Source organism: Stylophora pistillata, chromosome 8, assembly GCF_964205215.1.
Source record: "Stylophora pistillata chromosome 8, jaStyPist1.2, whole genome shotgun sequence".
Classification (NCBI taxonomy): Eukaryota; Metazoa; Cnidaria; class Anthozoa; order Scleractinia; family Pocilloporidae; genus Stylophora; species Stylophora pistillata.
This window is the reverse complement of record NC_142526.1, coordinates 25,467,242-25,484,725: the sequence shown is the minus strand read 5'-3', so window position 1 is coordinate 25,484,725 and position 17,484 is coordinate 25,467,242. Positions and strand designations below refer to the sequence as shown.

General features: G+C 36.0%; 2 protein-coding genes across 2 annotated transcripts; one reads left to right on the top strand and one right to left on the bottom strand.

Moving 5' to 3' along the window:
- Positions 1 to 136: 136 nt before the first annotated feature.
- LOC111335064 (vesicle transport protein SFT2A) lies at positions 137 to 17,329 on the bottom strand. The gene is made up of 9 exons (XM_022940907.2): positions 17,183 to 17,329; positions 6,260 to 6,374; positions 5,580 to 5,666; positions 4,594 to 4,670; positions 4,049 to 4,130; positions 3,252 to 3,287; positions 2,666 to 2,724; positions 2,546 to 2,575; positions 137 to 2,181 (listed from the first exon to the last, which is right to left on the bottom strand). Exons 2-9 carry the CDS (start codon positions 6,356 to 6,358, stop codon positions 2,142 to 2,144), a joined length of 510 nt encoding a protein of 169 aa, XP_022796642.2. The 5' UTR covers positions 6,359 to 6,374; positions 17,183 to 17,329; the 3' UTR covers positions 137 to 2,141.
- On the top strand, positions 6,751 to 16,561 carry LOC111333819 (ferry endosomal RAB5 effector complex subunit 4). The gene is made up of 14 exons (XM_022939444.2): positions 6,751 to 6,910; positions 7,158 to 7,235; positions 7,362 to 7,437; positions 7,881 to 7,925; positions 8,426 to 8,494; positions 9,594 to 9,727; positions 10,877 to 10,924; positions 11,607 to 11,670; positions 11,915 to 12,013; positions 14,531 to 14,670; positions 15,153 to 15,237; positions 15,373 to 15,393; positions 15,875 to 15,920; positions 16,419 to 16,561. The coding sequence occupies exons 1-14, from the start codon at positions 6,842 to 6,844 to the stop codon at positions 16,513 to 16,515; spliced, it is 1,071 nt and encodes a 356-aa protein (XP_022795179.2). The 5' UTR covers positions 6,751 to 6,841; the 3' UTR covers positions 16,516 to 16,561.
- Positions 17,330 to 17,484: the final 155 nt, after the last annotated feature.

Here is a 17,484-nt window from a genome sequence, read left to right as displayed (position 1 = left end):
ACAATGCTTATATATCATGACCCCTTCTTCCAAAAAACTAAAGTTTTGACATTCTGCAGTCCCAAACCTTGTTGATTATTCTGTCCAAACATCATCTCCAAAAATTAACCTGAAACATGGCCAACCTCTTGTAAAATATCATCAAACAAATTATTTTATTTACATTGAACATTACAACTTGCTAACAACAGAGAATAAGAAATTGATGCAACAAAAGGAATCTTCCAATTCCTCTTCATACAATGCATAAGATTTGCAGTTACTATAATTGTGCCTTGAATGTTTGCGGTCTATGTTAAGCATACCCTGTGCCCATGCTCTCACTAGTGCTGAGGGACAAACAGCAAACTGAGTGCCTAAGACAACTTGCTCACAAGCTAAAGTGCTGTTTGTAAACTCATACAGGAGCTATGTTAGAATCAATTGAACTTGTAAAATTTAACCTGACTTTGTCAAAAAATCCTTGTTCCATTTTGGTTTATTTATACCTTTAGTTATTTTTATAAATAATTCTCTGACACTTGCTGCACTATCTGTATCACTGTAATCACCAGGATAAAGAAAATCAATCAGAGAGCAGAAATGAACAACATTCTCAAATCCAACCCTTCAAATGATGAGTTTGAAACGCTAAAATCATAGGTGTTCTTTGACCTATGACTTCTGCACACTATGATGTTACTTGAATGTCAAGTTCTCACTACAAGGTTGCTTAAATGTCAAGTTCATACGATGATGTTGCTTAAACGTCAAGTTCCCACTATGATGTTGCTTAAATGTCAAGTTCCCACAATGATGTTGCTTAAATGTCAAGTTCAAACTGTTCATCTCGGCCATGTTTGCATGGTTGTAGGTCATAGAAATACCCAGTAATTCAAACTCTGCAAACACAGCCAGTGAAAGCCATTCACACATCTTTTGTTTTCAGATGGTAAGCCAATATAAACTGTACAAAGAGCATTTTTGGCTATGAAAAAGAGCACGTCAAATGCACTTTTGTCTACATGGCGATGATTCAAATAGGTGTACTGTAAAGCCACTTAAAATATTATGACAGCCTCTTTCACTATGAAGACAGTTTGTTATCATATCTTGAAGTGATGTACAGTACCATTCTCAGGCAAACAAACAAACAATCAAAGCCAAAGATTGAATGAAGACCAACAAAGACAGCTACTATGGACATTTAACAAATTTTAGTCTTACTTAAACCTGCTCAACTTCTTCAACCAGGTTTATAAAGTAACTAAGAAAATAAGTATTACCTTGTTAAATATCAGACAAAGTTTTTAAAACCTGCAGTCTATTTGACACATTAATTTCTATGATGATACAATATCTTAATTGGTGTATGTCAATTTCTGTTATGGTTTACAGGAGTACTCTAAAATCGAACAGAACTTTCAAAATGTTAACCAAAGCTAAGAACTTAGAATTATAGTAGATCTGTGATTTCTTAATTTTGTACAAATTTTGATCTTATTTTAACCTGCTTAGAATCTATCAACCAAGTTACGGAAAATAATTCATCTGCAAATTGATGATTATTATCATTTCAATGGGTTACGTCTTGTTAAATATCAGACAGGGTTTGGTGGAATTCACTGCCCACTGGATACTGCTGATTTCAAAATGCAATTTGGGATAAATAAGAACTGTCAAGTAATTCCCCTGTGGTTATTATTCCAAACTGCATTCCATTACATGTTACTATTTCATTACATGCTAAAAACATTTACTAAATTCAACTTTCTGCATCAATTTCAACTTTTTGCATTCATTTGTAACTTTTGTAATGTTTGGGATAAATTGGCATGGTCTCAGCCAATGAGCATGTAAAATTCTTTCATGGGTGTTATCACATTTTCCTGGTAAAATCATTATCTTTTTTCCTTTCTGTGAAGATCAAAATCAGACACAGGATGATAAATTCCTGTCAAAGGTACCAGGAACAGGAAAGACATTAATAGAATTTAGGAACACAATCACAATAACAACAAAGCCAAGAAACTGGATGCTCAATTGATATTAAGGATGGTATTATAAGCATCACATCAACCATGACCATTAAAATAATTTTTAACTCTAAGAACAAATTCTGAACATGGTGGTTGACCTCTCCATTGTCAAAAAAAAAACTATTAAGCCATACAGCTTGTGACACATTTTTTCACCGCATCTCTAAAAGAAAGAAAACAAGATGCCTCATAAATGAAAGAAAAAAAAATAGGTTTTGGAAAGAAATGCTGTTAAGTTCTACAAGACTATTAGCCCATAACTGGCAGAGCCTATCCCAATTTCCACAAAACAAAAAGGAATGTGGCAACTTCTACTGGAAGGGATGCTATTCGGTAGCAGGTATCGGCCATCTCCTCTTGCCAATTGATGATGCACCCACGTGTATACTTATGTGACACAAATGCAGATATTCTTGGGTTCATTATGGAAATATCCATTCATTCAATCACTAGGGTACTACAATTAAACAAAAATACCTATTTTCTAATAACTATCAATGCAAGACTTGGAAGATTTAAATTCTCACCTTGCAAATGGAATGTAGGAAAGACAGTACCTGCAAAAACACAATTAAAACAATCAAGTATTTAATCAAATAGTACAAGAAACTATTTTTGATGAAAGCAGCTATTTAAAATCTACATACCATGTCATGGCTAAGTACTGAAGAATGCAGAAAACCAAAGCCAGTCCCTTGTTTTTCCACTATGAGATTAAAAAAGTTCAACAAAACTATTTTATTATCCTGTAGTCAGCAACCCAGTTAAATAGTGGAATTATTAGCATTATAAATTAATCCCTCCAAAAGCATTCACAGGGGGTATTAGAGGGTACTATGGAAATTGTCAGTGAGCTCCACCTTTACACAATGCTATAAACTATATCACATCCAATTCAAAACAAGATTGCAATCCCAAACATAACTGAGCTGGAATACTTCTCCAGAACAATGCCTATGATGCTCTTTCTCTCGTTTCCCCTTTCCAGTGTTGTTAATTGCCAGTGTGTCTATGCCACCTTGCAAACCAACATTGGGAGGGGCTGGGGAGGCAGTAAGTATCCTGATAAATGTGTCTGGGAGTGTAGCATTCTACAACATCTCACAATACACATAGAATTACAAATGTAATCGTCTGGCAGCTTTCTTGAACTCATTAAGTAGTGTCATATCAGTTACTTGACACAGTCTTCGCAATTCATATGTATATCTGATAAAACAAGTGAAATCTCACCCAGAGAGCTGCACACAAAGTCAGAACCAGACAGGTCTAGATCAAAATTGGATCAAAATAACTATTAGCTAACAGTGTCACAAAGTTACTAGTATGTAAGGATATCTTTTTTTGCCAGATTATGTTCATGTCATGTGTTGCATTAACTTTGATTATAGCAAAATAGAATTGTTCCGTTTTGACAGCCTCGATAATTGTTTGAATACATGCAGTTCTCTATGACTATCCACAATATATTAATCACTTAATGTTGTCAATAAGTCATACGTAGTGTGGGCAGTATTAGTTGGTGTGTCCTGAGATGAGTTTCATCAAGGTTAGTGAGTCAGCATTTCAAAGAGGAAACCAAACAACTGAACAGTAAAATCTAAGATTACCAAATGATTTAAAATGACCAATCACACCTGGTGTGTAGTACTTCACTCTTGTAACCAGAAACACAGCAAGAAAACTAATTGATAAGTTTTTATTGATGGAATATGTGACATTCACTTGACAAACATATCCTCACTTGACAAACATATCCTCACTTGATTCTCAGGCTTCTGTCCTGGTGTTTGAAAATCAGTTATTTGACATTCCTTTTCCCTTTCACCCTTACAATTATGATTATAGAAAAACTTTCACATGGTATGGAACCATACAACACTGCAACATCTCTTCTAATCCCTACCATCCTTATCAAATTTGCTTGATATCTCATCACTAAAAACAAAAAATTCCAAGGGATTTCTACTTGTACATAGCATAACAACAAGTCAAAGTAAATAGAAGATGTGTACTCAGGTACATCTTACCAGCATTACAATGGTGGCAATTAGACGCTTTTCTTTAAACATATTTCTTAACTGTTTCATAGGACCCATAAGAAAACATGTGCTGCAATGAAAGGCAAAAGCATTACTTGATAATCTTGGTGTGCATGTGCATATTGTGTTCCCACCAATAACATAGCTCCATTTTCTGCCTTTAAAAGTACACACAACCCACAATTCCTCTATTTGCTCCGACGAAGGGCTAACGCTCGAAACGTCAGCTTTTGTAATCGTTACAGTGGCCAATTTACCATTTCAACTTTTTTAATATATCCAAATTATTAACATGTAGAGCATGTAGCATGTAACATGTAGCATCTTGGTGAGCATAAAGAGGCTAAGTGAGAGAGAAGCCTAATGTGGTTTTATTGCTACCAAAAGATGCTAAGCTTACCAAAGGAAACTTAACACATTATATATTACACAAATTCAAAGTTATTCATTTTTTGTTGATTTATTTATTCTTTATTTTTAATCAATGTAAAATTAAGAGGTAGATGGGCTTGCCCAAGCCAAGTGTTACTAACCTTGCAAGAGCTGTTATATTACCCAGCGAGTAGAATACAGCAAATAATTTAACATCTCTCCATAACAAAATCATTCCCTAGAAAAAATAGAAACATTCCAGTAAGTTAAAAAAAAAAACAAAACAAAAACAGGGTATTCTTTTCATTTTTTTGAACAGGGGGTTCAATATAATTTGTAAACAAAGTGAGAGTATCCCCTTTTTAAGTATTCTATATATCAATTTTCACTAGAGATTGGTTGACACTATTTTTAAACCATACAGTACTGCTCATAAGAAACCCTATGATAAAGATGACAAGTTGCTAAAGAATCTGTGATGCTGCTTCAGAGAGGGGTCTTACCAAATAAGTTGGTTTCATTAACTGAGCTGATTATGTTAATTAGTCATATCAGAGTTTCTAAAGCTGATATTTCAGGCAATACCCCTTGTCAGAGCAAAAGACAAATGCTAACATTCTAAATATCAGCTCTGGAAACCCTTTACCATCAATTTACAATTATCAACTCAGTTGATAAAACCAAATTACATTCAATTTAGATGTAAGTATACGATCATTACAGTCTGGTAAGTGATGTATTAAGCTCAGTTCATAAGTCCAACACAGAGCTTCAATTAAGATAATTTGGTTACACCAACTAAGTTGAAATTGTAAATTAGCCACCACAAAGAGTTAAAATGCTGACGCTTCGAGCATTAGGCTTTCCTCAGAGTGAAAGGCCATTCATTCTAACAAATGGCTAACGCTTGAAAAGTCAGCTTTTTAACTCTTTAAGGTGGCCAATTTACAATTTCAACTTAGTTGATATGATCAAATAACCTTGTTATCCCCACCAATGCAGCACCACAGTTTCTTTAGAAACTTATCTCCTTTATTCATTTGAACTAAGATAGCTTGGTTCACCTCCCATCGCAAGAGCAAAAAGTTGATAAATAGTCTAATTTTTTTCTTTTTTTTAACGTACTATTCAGCAAACTAAAACATACCAGAAAGGAGAAAGACACACCAACAATAAAACATATGATAAATCCTTTGATCCTTGTGGACCAGCTCAGTGTGGTTGCATCGGAAATCTGAGAGAAGATCAATCAATGTCTCTATTTGTTTACTCTTTATATTAATAAGAAAGAGTGGGGTAATAAATATCTTAAATGACATTATACTGAATGGCTATTATTCTTTACAATCCATCTTTATTAACCTATCATGTTTGAATTCATTTAATTTGAGCATCATGGGTGAGAATTTGGTATTTCCATAAGCAGGCTCTGTGTATAAGCTTCTGTATGTTTCACCATATAGGATTAGGTTTATTACTGGATGTAGTAGCCCACATGTTCAGTAATTTCTGTAGCTTTGAGTGCAGAAAGGAAACTAGACATGGAGTATTTTTGTAATAAAAGTATACATAATACATCATTGTAAACACCTCCTTTTGTGATTTTTTTTGCAACGAAAATAATTTTTTTTGTTTGGATAGGATTAATTACTCTTTAACCAAAAGTTTCATAGGTACTCGGGTACTAAATTACGGTGTTTAACCATGACACGACGTTATTATTTCAAACTTGGTGTAAATGTATGTGTTTCTAACATGAAAGCATTCTCACTTATGAAACAGGGAACAACTGAGAGAAATGATGCTGCTTGCATCACCTAGTGTTACCTCTGTTATCAATGAATCGTCTTTACTGTCTCTTCCAGTGATTGAATCACGAATTTTCTGTATGGTGGCGGGCGCCATCTTAACCAAATTACCCAGCATTCATAGGGCTATGAAACTGAAAAGAAACATGTTATATGTCTCTCACTGACGTCAGCAAGAATTAACATAACATTTCTTTGATTATTTAGAAACTTAGTAACTGACAGAGGTTCAAACTTTTGCTGATAGATATTTTAAATGAATCATTGACCTAACAATTATTCTCAAGCTCTTTCAGAGAAAAATGTATTCCCAATATTGAATTAGCTATAAAAGAAAAAACCTACAGATATTCAGTAATGCTTTAAACTCTGTAGTTTCGCACTTTTCTTTCAATCTTAGAAACGTATGATTGAAAATAGTTAACAGCTTTTCTTTCAGTTAGCCACGTCACGCAATTAGTTGAGGAAATCGGTGCGTGACCACTTAGGCAAGAGCGCCAGCATTATCTAGTTAAAAGTACAGCGGCAGCACAAATAAAGCAATATGGCGTTCTAAGCACTACATTTCATTGATCGGTACGGTTGAATTATTCCTTTTACGATGCAGACAAGAGCTGTCGTGGTGAGAAAAGACGAAAATGGTCAAAGGGTTTATGAACTTCGTGAATCGGTGAGATCTGCGCGAGAAAGTCGGCAAAGCTATGCATATATTATGGTTAGAGACATCAATCAGAACTTAGCCTAGCTAGGAAGTGATTTGTGCATTTTCTATGGATCGTCCTCATGATCTATTGCAGGATAGAAGCATAGATGACGTCACCATAAACGATATTTTCCTTTTTATTATAAAAAACAGATAGACGCACAGCAACATGGAATCTGTTTGTTTTTTAAAAGGACATTTTATTTATTTTTAGTTTGAGTGCCCACCACTAGATGAAAATAGCATTGCTGTTAAGGTCAAAGCTTGTGGCTTGTCTCCACACTGTAACAAGGTGCAAAACTTTAAATAACATTTATACCATTGTTGATAAATTCCTTTTATTGGTTTCTGCTGCTGGAGGATGCAGTATGTTCTCATTTTTCAGGCTGTTGACATGAGTTTGTTGTTTCTGTCACAGATTTTAGAGGAATTTAATTTGATAAGCAAGAAGGAACATCCATTTGGAAGAGAAATATCAGGAATTGTTACAAATGGTACCTATTGCCAAACTTAAAATATACATTACTATTACTATTTGCTCCGATGAAGGGCTGACACTTGAAAAGTCAGCTTTCAAACTCTTTACTGAGGTCAACTTACATTACCAACTCAGTTAATTAAACCAAATTATCCTGTTATACTCCCCCACTGTTTCTTTAGAAACTTATCCCCGCTTAGAATATACCTGATTATTAAATTATTAAAATTGGGTTTAAGAGTAGAACCACTTAAAGATGTTATATTAATGTAAATTTCTTCCACATTGGACTCAATGTAGGCCTTTTTATGAAGTATGTCAATTTGTCCACCAGTCATAAGATGGAGGTAGCCAACACATAAACATAATTGTTTTTTCAAACATTGCATTAAGATTTTGAACATTTAAAATGTGAAATTTGATATTTGAGTCTTGTGTTTAACCATTTATTTCTTTCAGTTGGATCAGCAGTCACACGCGTTAGCATTGGAGATGAGGTGGCTGGTGAGTTTTTCTCTTCAGTGATGATATTGTTACTTGCATGACTAATGAAGATAACTAAAACTTCTGGCTTTCAGAAATTCAGAAAGGTGAAATGAATCAGGTAAGAAGTGATCTCCTTGGAAAAAGTTGGTGTCACAGTGCACAGACGGTGCATTAAGGCTAACTTTATTCATCAGGTTTCTTATTCAGTACACACCCTTAATAGAAAACAAAGCACGCACGTTCTGATGACTTACAACGTAAGAATGGATGTTAATATTCTGGATGGCTTGTAGTAAAGAGTAATTTGTTCCCAAGGCATCAGCAAGGAGAGAATAGAACTACACAAGTTCTTCCGACCTGCAGAATAATCTCCTGTTAATTTAAAGAATTTTCTTTCAACCACATTTCTCTGTCAAAACCCTCTTGAAGATAGTATTAAATACCCTAACTGACTGATGTTTGTGGTAGCTTGGTTGGTTTTGATCATAAGACTACTCTCATATACTCCACTTTACCAGGCCTGCTTCCATTAGATTCAGCTGCAGCAGGATGTGCAAACTTTTGTGTCTTATCACAGTATGATGTTGGTAAGTATCTGGGAAGTAATTCATTGTTGCAATCTACAGAATCGGCACTCTATGCAAACCTTGGTTAGTTATGGTGAAACTCAAAAAACCATGAACACCAGAAATATTAATTTTGTAGAATGTCGCTATGTTCTGAGGAAGAAGCCAATTAGGAGGGAGAAAAGTAAACCACAAATATCAACATTAAACAGTTTGTGGTGTTGAGGTTTACTCCAATGTCCAGGACTTATAGTGACTGGACTGTGCACAGTTGATCTGTCAGAATCAAATCCAAGTTTTCATAGTTTCCTTTGTCTCCCATTGACAATTTCACCTCCTGGAGTGACCAAACTAGAATTTCTCCTTTCATTTCATTAATATTATCAAGCAGAAAAAAGACAAGGAGAATTAGGAGATATTATCCTTAGAGCTATAATTGTTTTAAAAATGTGTATGAATACTGCAATGTAGAATCAATGTTTAGGTATGTGAAGTGATAAGGTTGAGTAATCACAATTTTGTGTCACATATATACATACCTACATGCATATAACTTTATTTAAACTCAGATTTAGAATAGCTCGAAAGAGCTAGTATCTCTAAGTATAACACCCACCCATCCCACCCCAGGGGAGGACATCCACCACACAGTAATTTTGTGCGTGGGAAATTAGTGTCTCCTACCCCTAACCCTGCAGGAGACAGGGCCTACGGTTTATTCGTCCTTTTCCGAGAAGACTAGAATATCTATCCATTTCTTGATATTATAGAAAGATAGCAAATTCTCCTCAGTTATTTTAAGACCATGAGTATTGGTCCAGCTGGGGCTCAAACCCTCAACCTCCCCCACAACACAATCCGGCGCTCTAATCAATTGAGCTAACCGGGGGGGGGGCCCAGTTACTCAGCAAAATACTTTAATAGAGGTACAGTTTGAGATAGTGAAGCCATTGCAAAATTTATGTGTTAAATTGATCCTTTGAAAAATATATATGTGCTCTTGGCATGTATAAATTCTCGATTTTTTTTTTCTCTATTTCATTCTCTCTGGCTCAGATCAATAAAATGAATATTACTGATTAAAAATGTTAGTTATAACTTAAATGGAATTTATGTTCAGCCAGGAAACCAGAGAAGGTGGATCATATAGATGCTGCTGGTTGCATTGGTGATGTTGTGAAAGCTTACACTGCACTATACTACCAAGCCAGAGTATGTGGAGGGGAGACGATATTGATATTCAATGGGGCCTTGGTGAGTATTTTACACAAAGGAGTTGTCTTTTTTGGCCACTGTTTTGGTTTAATACCAGCGCAGCTGACATTCAGGTATAGTCTAACCTTTTGAACCCATAGGAGTGACCAGCATCTAATTTCTCCTTGCAATATCACCCTTGAAACACACATTAAGGTCACTACAATAAAGGAAATGATCAGCATAAGAGTGATCAGCATCTAATTTCTCCTTACAATATCACCCCTGAATCACACATTAAGGTCATGAGAATTAAGGAAATGATCAGCATAAGAGTGACCAGTATCTTATTTCTCCTTACAATATCACCCCTGAAACAAACATTAAGGTCATGAGAATAGAGGAAATGATCAGCGTAGGAGTGACCAGCATCTAATTTCTCCTTACAATATCACCCCTGAAACACACATTAAGGTCACGAGAATAAAGGAAATGATCAGCGTAAGAGTGACCAGCATCTAATTTCTCCTTACAATATCACCCCTGAAACAAACATTAAGGTCACGAGAATAGAGGAAATGATCAGCGTAGGAGTGACCAGCATCTAATTTCTCCTTACAATTTCACCCCTGAAACACACATTAAGGTCACGAGAATAAAGGAAATGATCAGCATAAGAGTGACCAGCATCTAATTTCTCCTTACAATATCACCTCTGAAACACACATTAAGGTCATGAGAATAAAGGAAATGATCAGCGTCAAAGTGACCAGGATCTAATTTCTCCTTACAATATCACTCCTGAAACACACATTAAGGTCATGAGAATGGAGGAAATGATCAGTGTAAGAGTGGCCAGCATCTAATTTCTCCTTACAATATCACCCCTGAATCACACATTAAGGTCACGAGAATAAAGGATATGATCACCAACTAAAGAAGCTCTTCGTTGTTGAACACATTCTCCTTGTCAGCACTTTAGGAATTTTATAGAGAACAGTGCAGAGAATATGTATTCTTATATTAGAGGGTAAAGGCTTAAGAAATATTTTATTTTACAATCATTGGTAAAAAGCACAATGAACGTTTTCAAATAATTTGGAAGGCTAAAATACTTTATGATATTATGTTACTCAAAATCACAAATACATTTTGATTGCCATATGTGCTCAAAGTATGCTGATCGCTATGTGAATATCTTTATTTCAGGCCAGTGGTGTTATGGCCATTCAACTTGCACATATTTGGGGGGCTAAGGTATGGTTGAGAAAAGACAATGCAAAGTTCTGTCAAATGAATAAAGGCTGATAGTTTCGAAAGAAACTGTTTGGGGCTGCGTCGGTGGGAGTAACAAAATAATTTGGATATATCAACAAAGTTGAAATGATAAATTGGCCACCGTAACGATTACAAAAGCTGACGTTTCGAGCGTTACCCCTTCACTCCAATGAAGGGCTAACGCTTGAAACGTCAGCTTTTGTAATCGTTATGGTGGCCAATTTACCATTTCAACTTTGTTGATATATCCAAAGTTCTGTCTGTTGTTTAATTTTAATCCTTTCTTAATCTGAAAGCTGACAATTAAAGCTCAAAACAAGTACTTATTGACTGAGTACGAGAGCCAGACAGCAAAACTTTTGGCACAAAGTTCCACAGTACAGACTGAGCACAGTGAGGTTTCACATGTTATAACCAGGACCAAACATATTCCTGTCTGGCCATCCCATTCATTCAATAAGCCTTTCATCTGCTTTTTTTCTTTTTTCTTTTGTTCATGCCACTCAGATCTTGCTGATGAAACAGCCTTTTTTTGTCCGGTACAGCCATTGGGTACAGCCCCCAATAAGGGGGTTTTGCCTAATTTTTCTCAGTTAGAATGTAGTTGGGGCCATACAAGTCTTGTGATGATAGTTGCTATTCTCCCCAACAATAATGACAGGTTCTTGCAACAGCATCATCAGAAGAAGAAGTTATTTACCTTCAGAGTCTTCAACCACCAATTGGTAAGAGCATTACACCATTATTTGGTTAACCATTCATAATGAAGGTTAAACGAGAGCTCTTTATTTTTCATTATTTTCTTTGAGCTATCATGTTTTCAAAACCTTTGTCCTGAAACAAATAATTTGAAAACTATTGGATGCACTTTTGTGTTGTAGCAAAAATGTAGAGAACAGTAAGGAGAATATGGATTGCATACCAATGCTTTGGCGTGAAAGTTACCCCAATCTTTGTCTCTTACTACAGCAAATGTAATAGATTTGAGGAAAACAAAGAAGTCCTTAGTAGATATTTGCATGGATGAAACTGGTGGACTTGGCGTGGACTGTGTGATTGATAATGGAGGTAGGAGAAAGTCAGACAAATCTTTTTTTGAGAGGGTCTGCCTTAACCCTTTGATCCCTAAGAGAGACTAGCATCTAATTTCTCCTTACAATATCACCCCAGAATCACACATTGAGGTCACGAGAATAAAGGAAATGATCAGCGTAAGAGTGACCAGCATCTAATTTCTCCTTACAATATCACCCCAGAATCACACATTAAGGTCATGAGAATAAAGGAAATGATCAGCGTAAGAGTGACCAGCATCTAATTTCTCCTTACAATATCACCCCAGAATCACACATTGAGGTCACAAGAATAAAGGAAATGATCAGCATAAGAGTGACCAGCATCTAATTTCTCCTTACACTATCACCCCAGAATCATGCATTAAGGTCATGAGAATAAAGGAAATGATCAGCGTAAGAGTGACCAGCATCTAATTTCTCCTTACACTATCACCCCAGAATCACACATTGAGGTCATGAGAATAAAGGAAATGATCAGCGTAAGAGTGACCAGCATCTAATTTCTCCTTACACTATCACCCCAGAATCATGCATTAAGGTCACGAGAATAAAGGAAATGATCAGCATAAGAGTGACCAGCGTCTAATTTCTCCTTACAATATCACCCCAGAATCACCCATTAAGGTCACAAGAGTAAAGGAAATGATCACTACCAGTACCTCTTTTTTTGTATGTGTTTGTATTTAACGATCAATCAAAGAATGGAATAACCTAGATAAAGACCTTAAAGAACTAAAGAATGCCAAAGCTTTGAAAAAGAAAGTTATAAACAATTTACTTAAACAAAATAGTGATATGAACTTTTTATAATATGGATGATGATATTTTAGCATGTTTTTATTATTATAAATTGTTAGTATATATACATATATATGTATTTTTCTTTTTAATAGGTTTTTAAATTATGTGCATCAAATTATTATTACTTTCATTTATGTTAATTGTATCTATCGATTAGATTACTTTATAGAGGGCCACAGGGTTATCAGTTGTACTTAAGCTGTTACGTGCTACCCCTCTTAAAATAAAGTCGTTATCTTATCTTATCCTATCTACCTCTTGACTGTTGTGGAGGTGCGGTGGCCTCATGGTTGGCGCGCTCGACTCTGCATCAAGCAGTCCGGGTTCGAGCCCCGGCCAGAGATATTGAGTTGTTTTCTTAGGCAAGACACTTTACTCTCACAGTGCCTCTCTTCACCCAGGTGTTTAAATGGGAACCGGCATATTTAATTCTGGGGGTAACCCTGCGATGGACTAGCATCCCATCCAGGGGGGGGGGTAGAAATACTCCCCCTTGGATGGGGGGAGTACAGTTTGTTTTTTTTTTTTAGATATACATTATTTCTAATTTAATCGGTGCTATTACAATTTTAGCTTTCTTTTATATTGTCAAACACTTTTATCATGAGCCTCTGGCTCGGGGGATTGGGAGACCACCCTCTGTGTACTTTTTGACATTAAATAAATTATCCTTATCCTTATCCTAGTCGCTTCATGCTACAGAAACTGGAGTTAAGCGCTGGCCTGATGGGCCACTTGGCTCATAAACAGACTTTACCTTACCCCTTGACTGTTAAACACATTTTCCTCATCAACACTTAAGGAAATGTATAGAGAGCGGTATGGAAAATATACTTACTGATTTAAGCGTGTTAAGGGTTCAGTTATACAATGAATCCATTTGAAAAACAGTCTTGGTCTGACTCTTGAACCTACAACTTTGTCAAGTAACTATTACATAAACTATTCTAGGCTAAATCAACATAAAAACTCATTCTCAAGGATTGCTTGTAAAATTTGGAATAGCATCCCAAGAAACTTAAGGAATCTTCTAAAAGATATTTTCAAGAAAAAGCTAACAACAATATTATTTCAAAATCTTCAAGTTCAAGATAGTTATGTTGACATAGAACGAACAATCAATGATGTGTCAAAAAAAATTCCAGTTAATAGTAGTGTATAACTTATGTATTCTATTTATTGTCATGTGTTTCTATTTCTGTATTTTTATCTCATACTGTCATTTCTGCTTTTAACTTAATGATTTAATATTTAATTTCTGTTTCTTGTATATTTATTGAATCTTTTGTTGAACCAAAATCTATGTAAGATATTTTAGCGTCCACACACTTCCCACCGAGACTAGCTATGCTATTTGTGGATAGTGGTTGATTATGTTAAGTTAAGTTTAACGCCATTAGAATAAAGGAATAATTAAACGTCTTCTTAGTAATTCCCTTACGATTTTCTGAGGTACAAAACTTTAAATGCACCGATGATTAGTAACATAACCAAACTTTGATTATTTTAAATAGTTTCCCAAAAGTTACAGATCCCTCTTTTTGCTTTGAAACCTGATAGATCATGTTAATTGTTATTCACTATATTTATATTCTTAATATCACATATTTAAAGAAATTTAATTATTGCACATCTGAAACAAAATAAAATATGCTATTAGATTTCTGAGTGTAGAAAAATAAACTGATCAAAATCTCTTATTTAACAGTTCTACGGCAAGATAATGATGTTAAAATTCAGGGATCAGGCATTGGTTTAGCTGGCCAAAATTCAGTCCCATCTAAACACGATGTGATCTCCTGTCTTGGAGTAGCTGGAAGATGGATCACTTCTCATCAAGATCTTCAGGTTAATAATGCTCTTAGGACAATTTTTCCTTTTTTTTGGCACATTTTCTCCATTCTGATTGGCTCTTGTCATTTTTTTTGCACATTTTTCTTCTCTTTGATTAGCGGTTGTCATTATTTTGGTTTTGCCTTCAAGATACTCCAAAGCAGCACCCTAAGGAAATTGAAGGGTGCCTAAGGGTTCTAATATAGGAAATCTGGGGTGCCCAGCTCCAACAAGCCTTCATAAATATATACGAATAAATAGACAAATAAATACAGAAAAGTCATCCAAACACAAAACTTGATCACCAAAGGCACCCAGGCTCTGTTGGACCACAGCCCTGTATTCAATCAAAAAGCACACTTAATCATAAAGTTTTGCAATTCACTACACTTCTTTAGCATTCTTACTTTCATAGACATAAGAAGGTATACTCTAACTTTTATTCTCAATGTACTCAGTAGTTTGTGAAATACTACTAACACTTCCCTTAAATCCAGTTGGACCCTCCTGATTCTCAGATGCTTTACCTAAAAGGAGCTGCGATCAGTTTTCTTTTTGAACATTCCTGGACTTTATCTAGAGGTAGGGGATTTATGAAGAACGCGGTAAATTAAGTCGATGTTACGTTTTTACGTCAGTTGGAAAATGGCCAAGTGATGGCTGAATAACGTTTCTTTGAGGCCTTTCATTTATATTTTGTGTTTGTCTTTTCCTTAGGTCAACAAGGAAGATTTCTACGTATCCTCTAATCTTTTACACGCTAACATCAGTATGCATATTCTCCGCACATTTCCTAAGGTGTTGACAAGGAGAATTTGTTTGACAATCAAGAGCTTTTTTAGTTGGTGATCATTTTCTTTATTCTCGTGACCTCAATTTTTTATCTCGGGGTGACATTGTAGGGAGAAATTAGATACTCGTCATTCGTAAGGGTGGAACAAGACGAACCCACCAAAGGGGCTTTTGAGAACCGTTGGCTTTTTCGTAGTCCTTTTTTTTCTTAACCTCTGAACTTGTACTGAAATTATGAAGTGAAGAAAATAGGATCCATCCCTCCCTTCGAAGAGTGATGTAGCAGTTTAACCCCCTTTTCGTCGTCCTCGCCCTATTTTCTTCGAACCTCTTTGGGTTCTTTCTTTTTTTTTGTCCAACGTATTAGAAAGACGTTCGTGCTCGATTTTGTCCGAAGTTTGAACGTTTTCTCTTAACTTGTGTGAAGACATCCTCCAAGACCTAATGGATAAATTGTCCAACTCAGTGATAAGGTAGGAACAGGACGCATCTATTCCCTTAATAATTTCAAGAGATGAAACAAACTTTTAGACTTAAAAAACGAATTTAAGTTTAAGGGAAGGGGAAAAAAAGAGAAAAAGAAATAGGTATGAGATGATAAACGCAGACAAGGAGAAAGTGGACAATTTGAGCCTGACTCTTTCAGCATACATCAGTGGATGAATGGTGTCGTGGAATGCGCAGAAACTAAATAACATGGCTGCAATTATTACAAAATCGCTCTAAGAGACCTGGTTTTCTCTTCCGATGTAGAAATGCACTCAGTGCGATGTAAACTTCTAGTACTTGAACTGTGCCACAGAGAAAGTGTTGTATTTGAGTAGGGGTCGATTGGGGAAGAGTGTGAAAAAGAGAAAATTTCTGCAGTTCTTTTGCTGAAAGTTGCAGTTCCTCTAAGATCGCGATATGGGCGACTCAGACTTTTATCACTTAAATTACTGGACCAACTATGTTTCTGTTTTCTCCTTCAGACCGGTCATTCACCATACTGTGTCTCTGGAGGATGCCTGTGAAACCCTGCGGCAACTATCTCAGCACACTGTGGGCAAAATTGTCGTTAGGATGTAAATATAACAATTGGAGTCTGGAAATAAAGAATTATATTTTATGGACATTTTTTCCTCTCTCTCTCTTTCTTTCGGCTGGTATAGAATTGTTGACTCGTTTTCAGTCATTACTAAGAAAGATTTGACTATGTTGTTTTTTATTTGTTTGGAAGATTGTTATAGTTGTTTTTTTTGTTTTTTTTTTATGGTGAATAGCTCCCATTTCAGCATACCCTGCAATATTCTTGGCATAACCTTTCCTCGATGTCGTTTGTCTTTGGAGAGAGGAAATTAAAGATAGGGACCATAAGGCGATGTTCCACACCCAATGAGCGCCACGGTATATGTACGCATTGCAGTCCAGCATTGCGTACTTGACGGCAAACCTGCAACGCAGAAGTTCAAACTCTTACGGGCCAAGGGTCCTTTGATTTTCCTGAAAGAGAGGTCCCTGAGAGTATAGTAGGGCAGGGAGAGGTTCCAGCCTCTCTCCGCCCTGCCGAGAACGAGGCTCTGCGGGGTGTTACGGTATTTTCTCAACCGACAGAAAGATACAACTCGTACCAACTCAACTACTTTATTAACTGACGTAATAGTCTTCCTGCGAAGCGATACCAGTAACCAATACAATAACTATCCTCTTAACTATGTATAAAACTATAATCTCAGTGTATTACTGCACAACTCACAGTTCTCTTCAAAGATCCTTGTGACTTATCGATGTCCGCAAAACTTTTCTGAATGTAGCCTTCCACACAGCTGACGATTCCAGTAATAGTAAATGAGTCCAACGAACCTCTCTAGCCGGCTCTGTAACAACACTAGCTCCTCTGGGCTCTTCAGGGCTCTCTCCGCCCTGCCGAGAACGAGGCTCTGCGGGGTGTTACGGTATTTTCTCAACCGACAAAGATACAACTCGTACCAACTCAACTACTTTATTAATAACAACACTAGCTCCTCTGTCCTCTTCACGACAACACTAACTCACAGA

What these genes read in the sequence shown, in the direction of transcription:
- LOC111335064 (XM_022940907.2), bottom strand. Translation starts at nt 6,358, where the DNA reads ATGCTGGGTAATTTGGTTAAGATGGCGCCCGCCACCATACAGAAAATT. An exon ending in AATATAACAGCTCTTGCAAG is followed by an intron (nt 4,131 to 4,593) that starts GTTAGTAACACT and finishes CTTTCATTGCAG; the next exon opens with CACATGTTTTCTTATGGGTC. An exon ending in CTTTGTGTGCAGCTCTCTGG is followed by an intron (nt 2,725 to 3,251) that starts GTGAGATTTCAC and finishes TTAATCTCATAG; the next exon opens with TGGAAAAACAAGGGACTGGC.
- LOC111333819 (XM_022939444.2), top strand. Translation starts at nt 6,842, where the DNA reads ATGCAGACAAGAGCTGTCGTGGTGAGAAAAGACGAAAATGGTCAAAGG. An exon ending in TTTATGAACTTCGTGAATCG is followed by an intron (nt 6,911 to 7,157) that starts GTGAGATCTGCG and finishes ATTTATTTTTAG; the next exon opens with TTTGAGTGCCCACCACTAGA. An exon ending in TGTCTCCACACTGTAACAAG is followed by an intron (nt 7,236 to 7,361) that starts GTGCAAAACTTT and finishes TTTCTGTCACAG; the next exon opens with ATTTTAGAGGAATTTAATTT.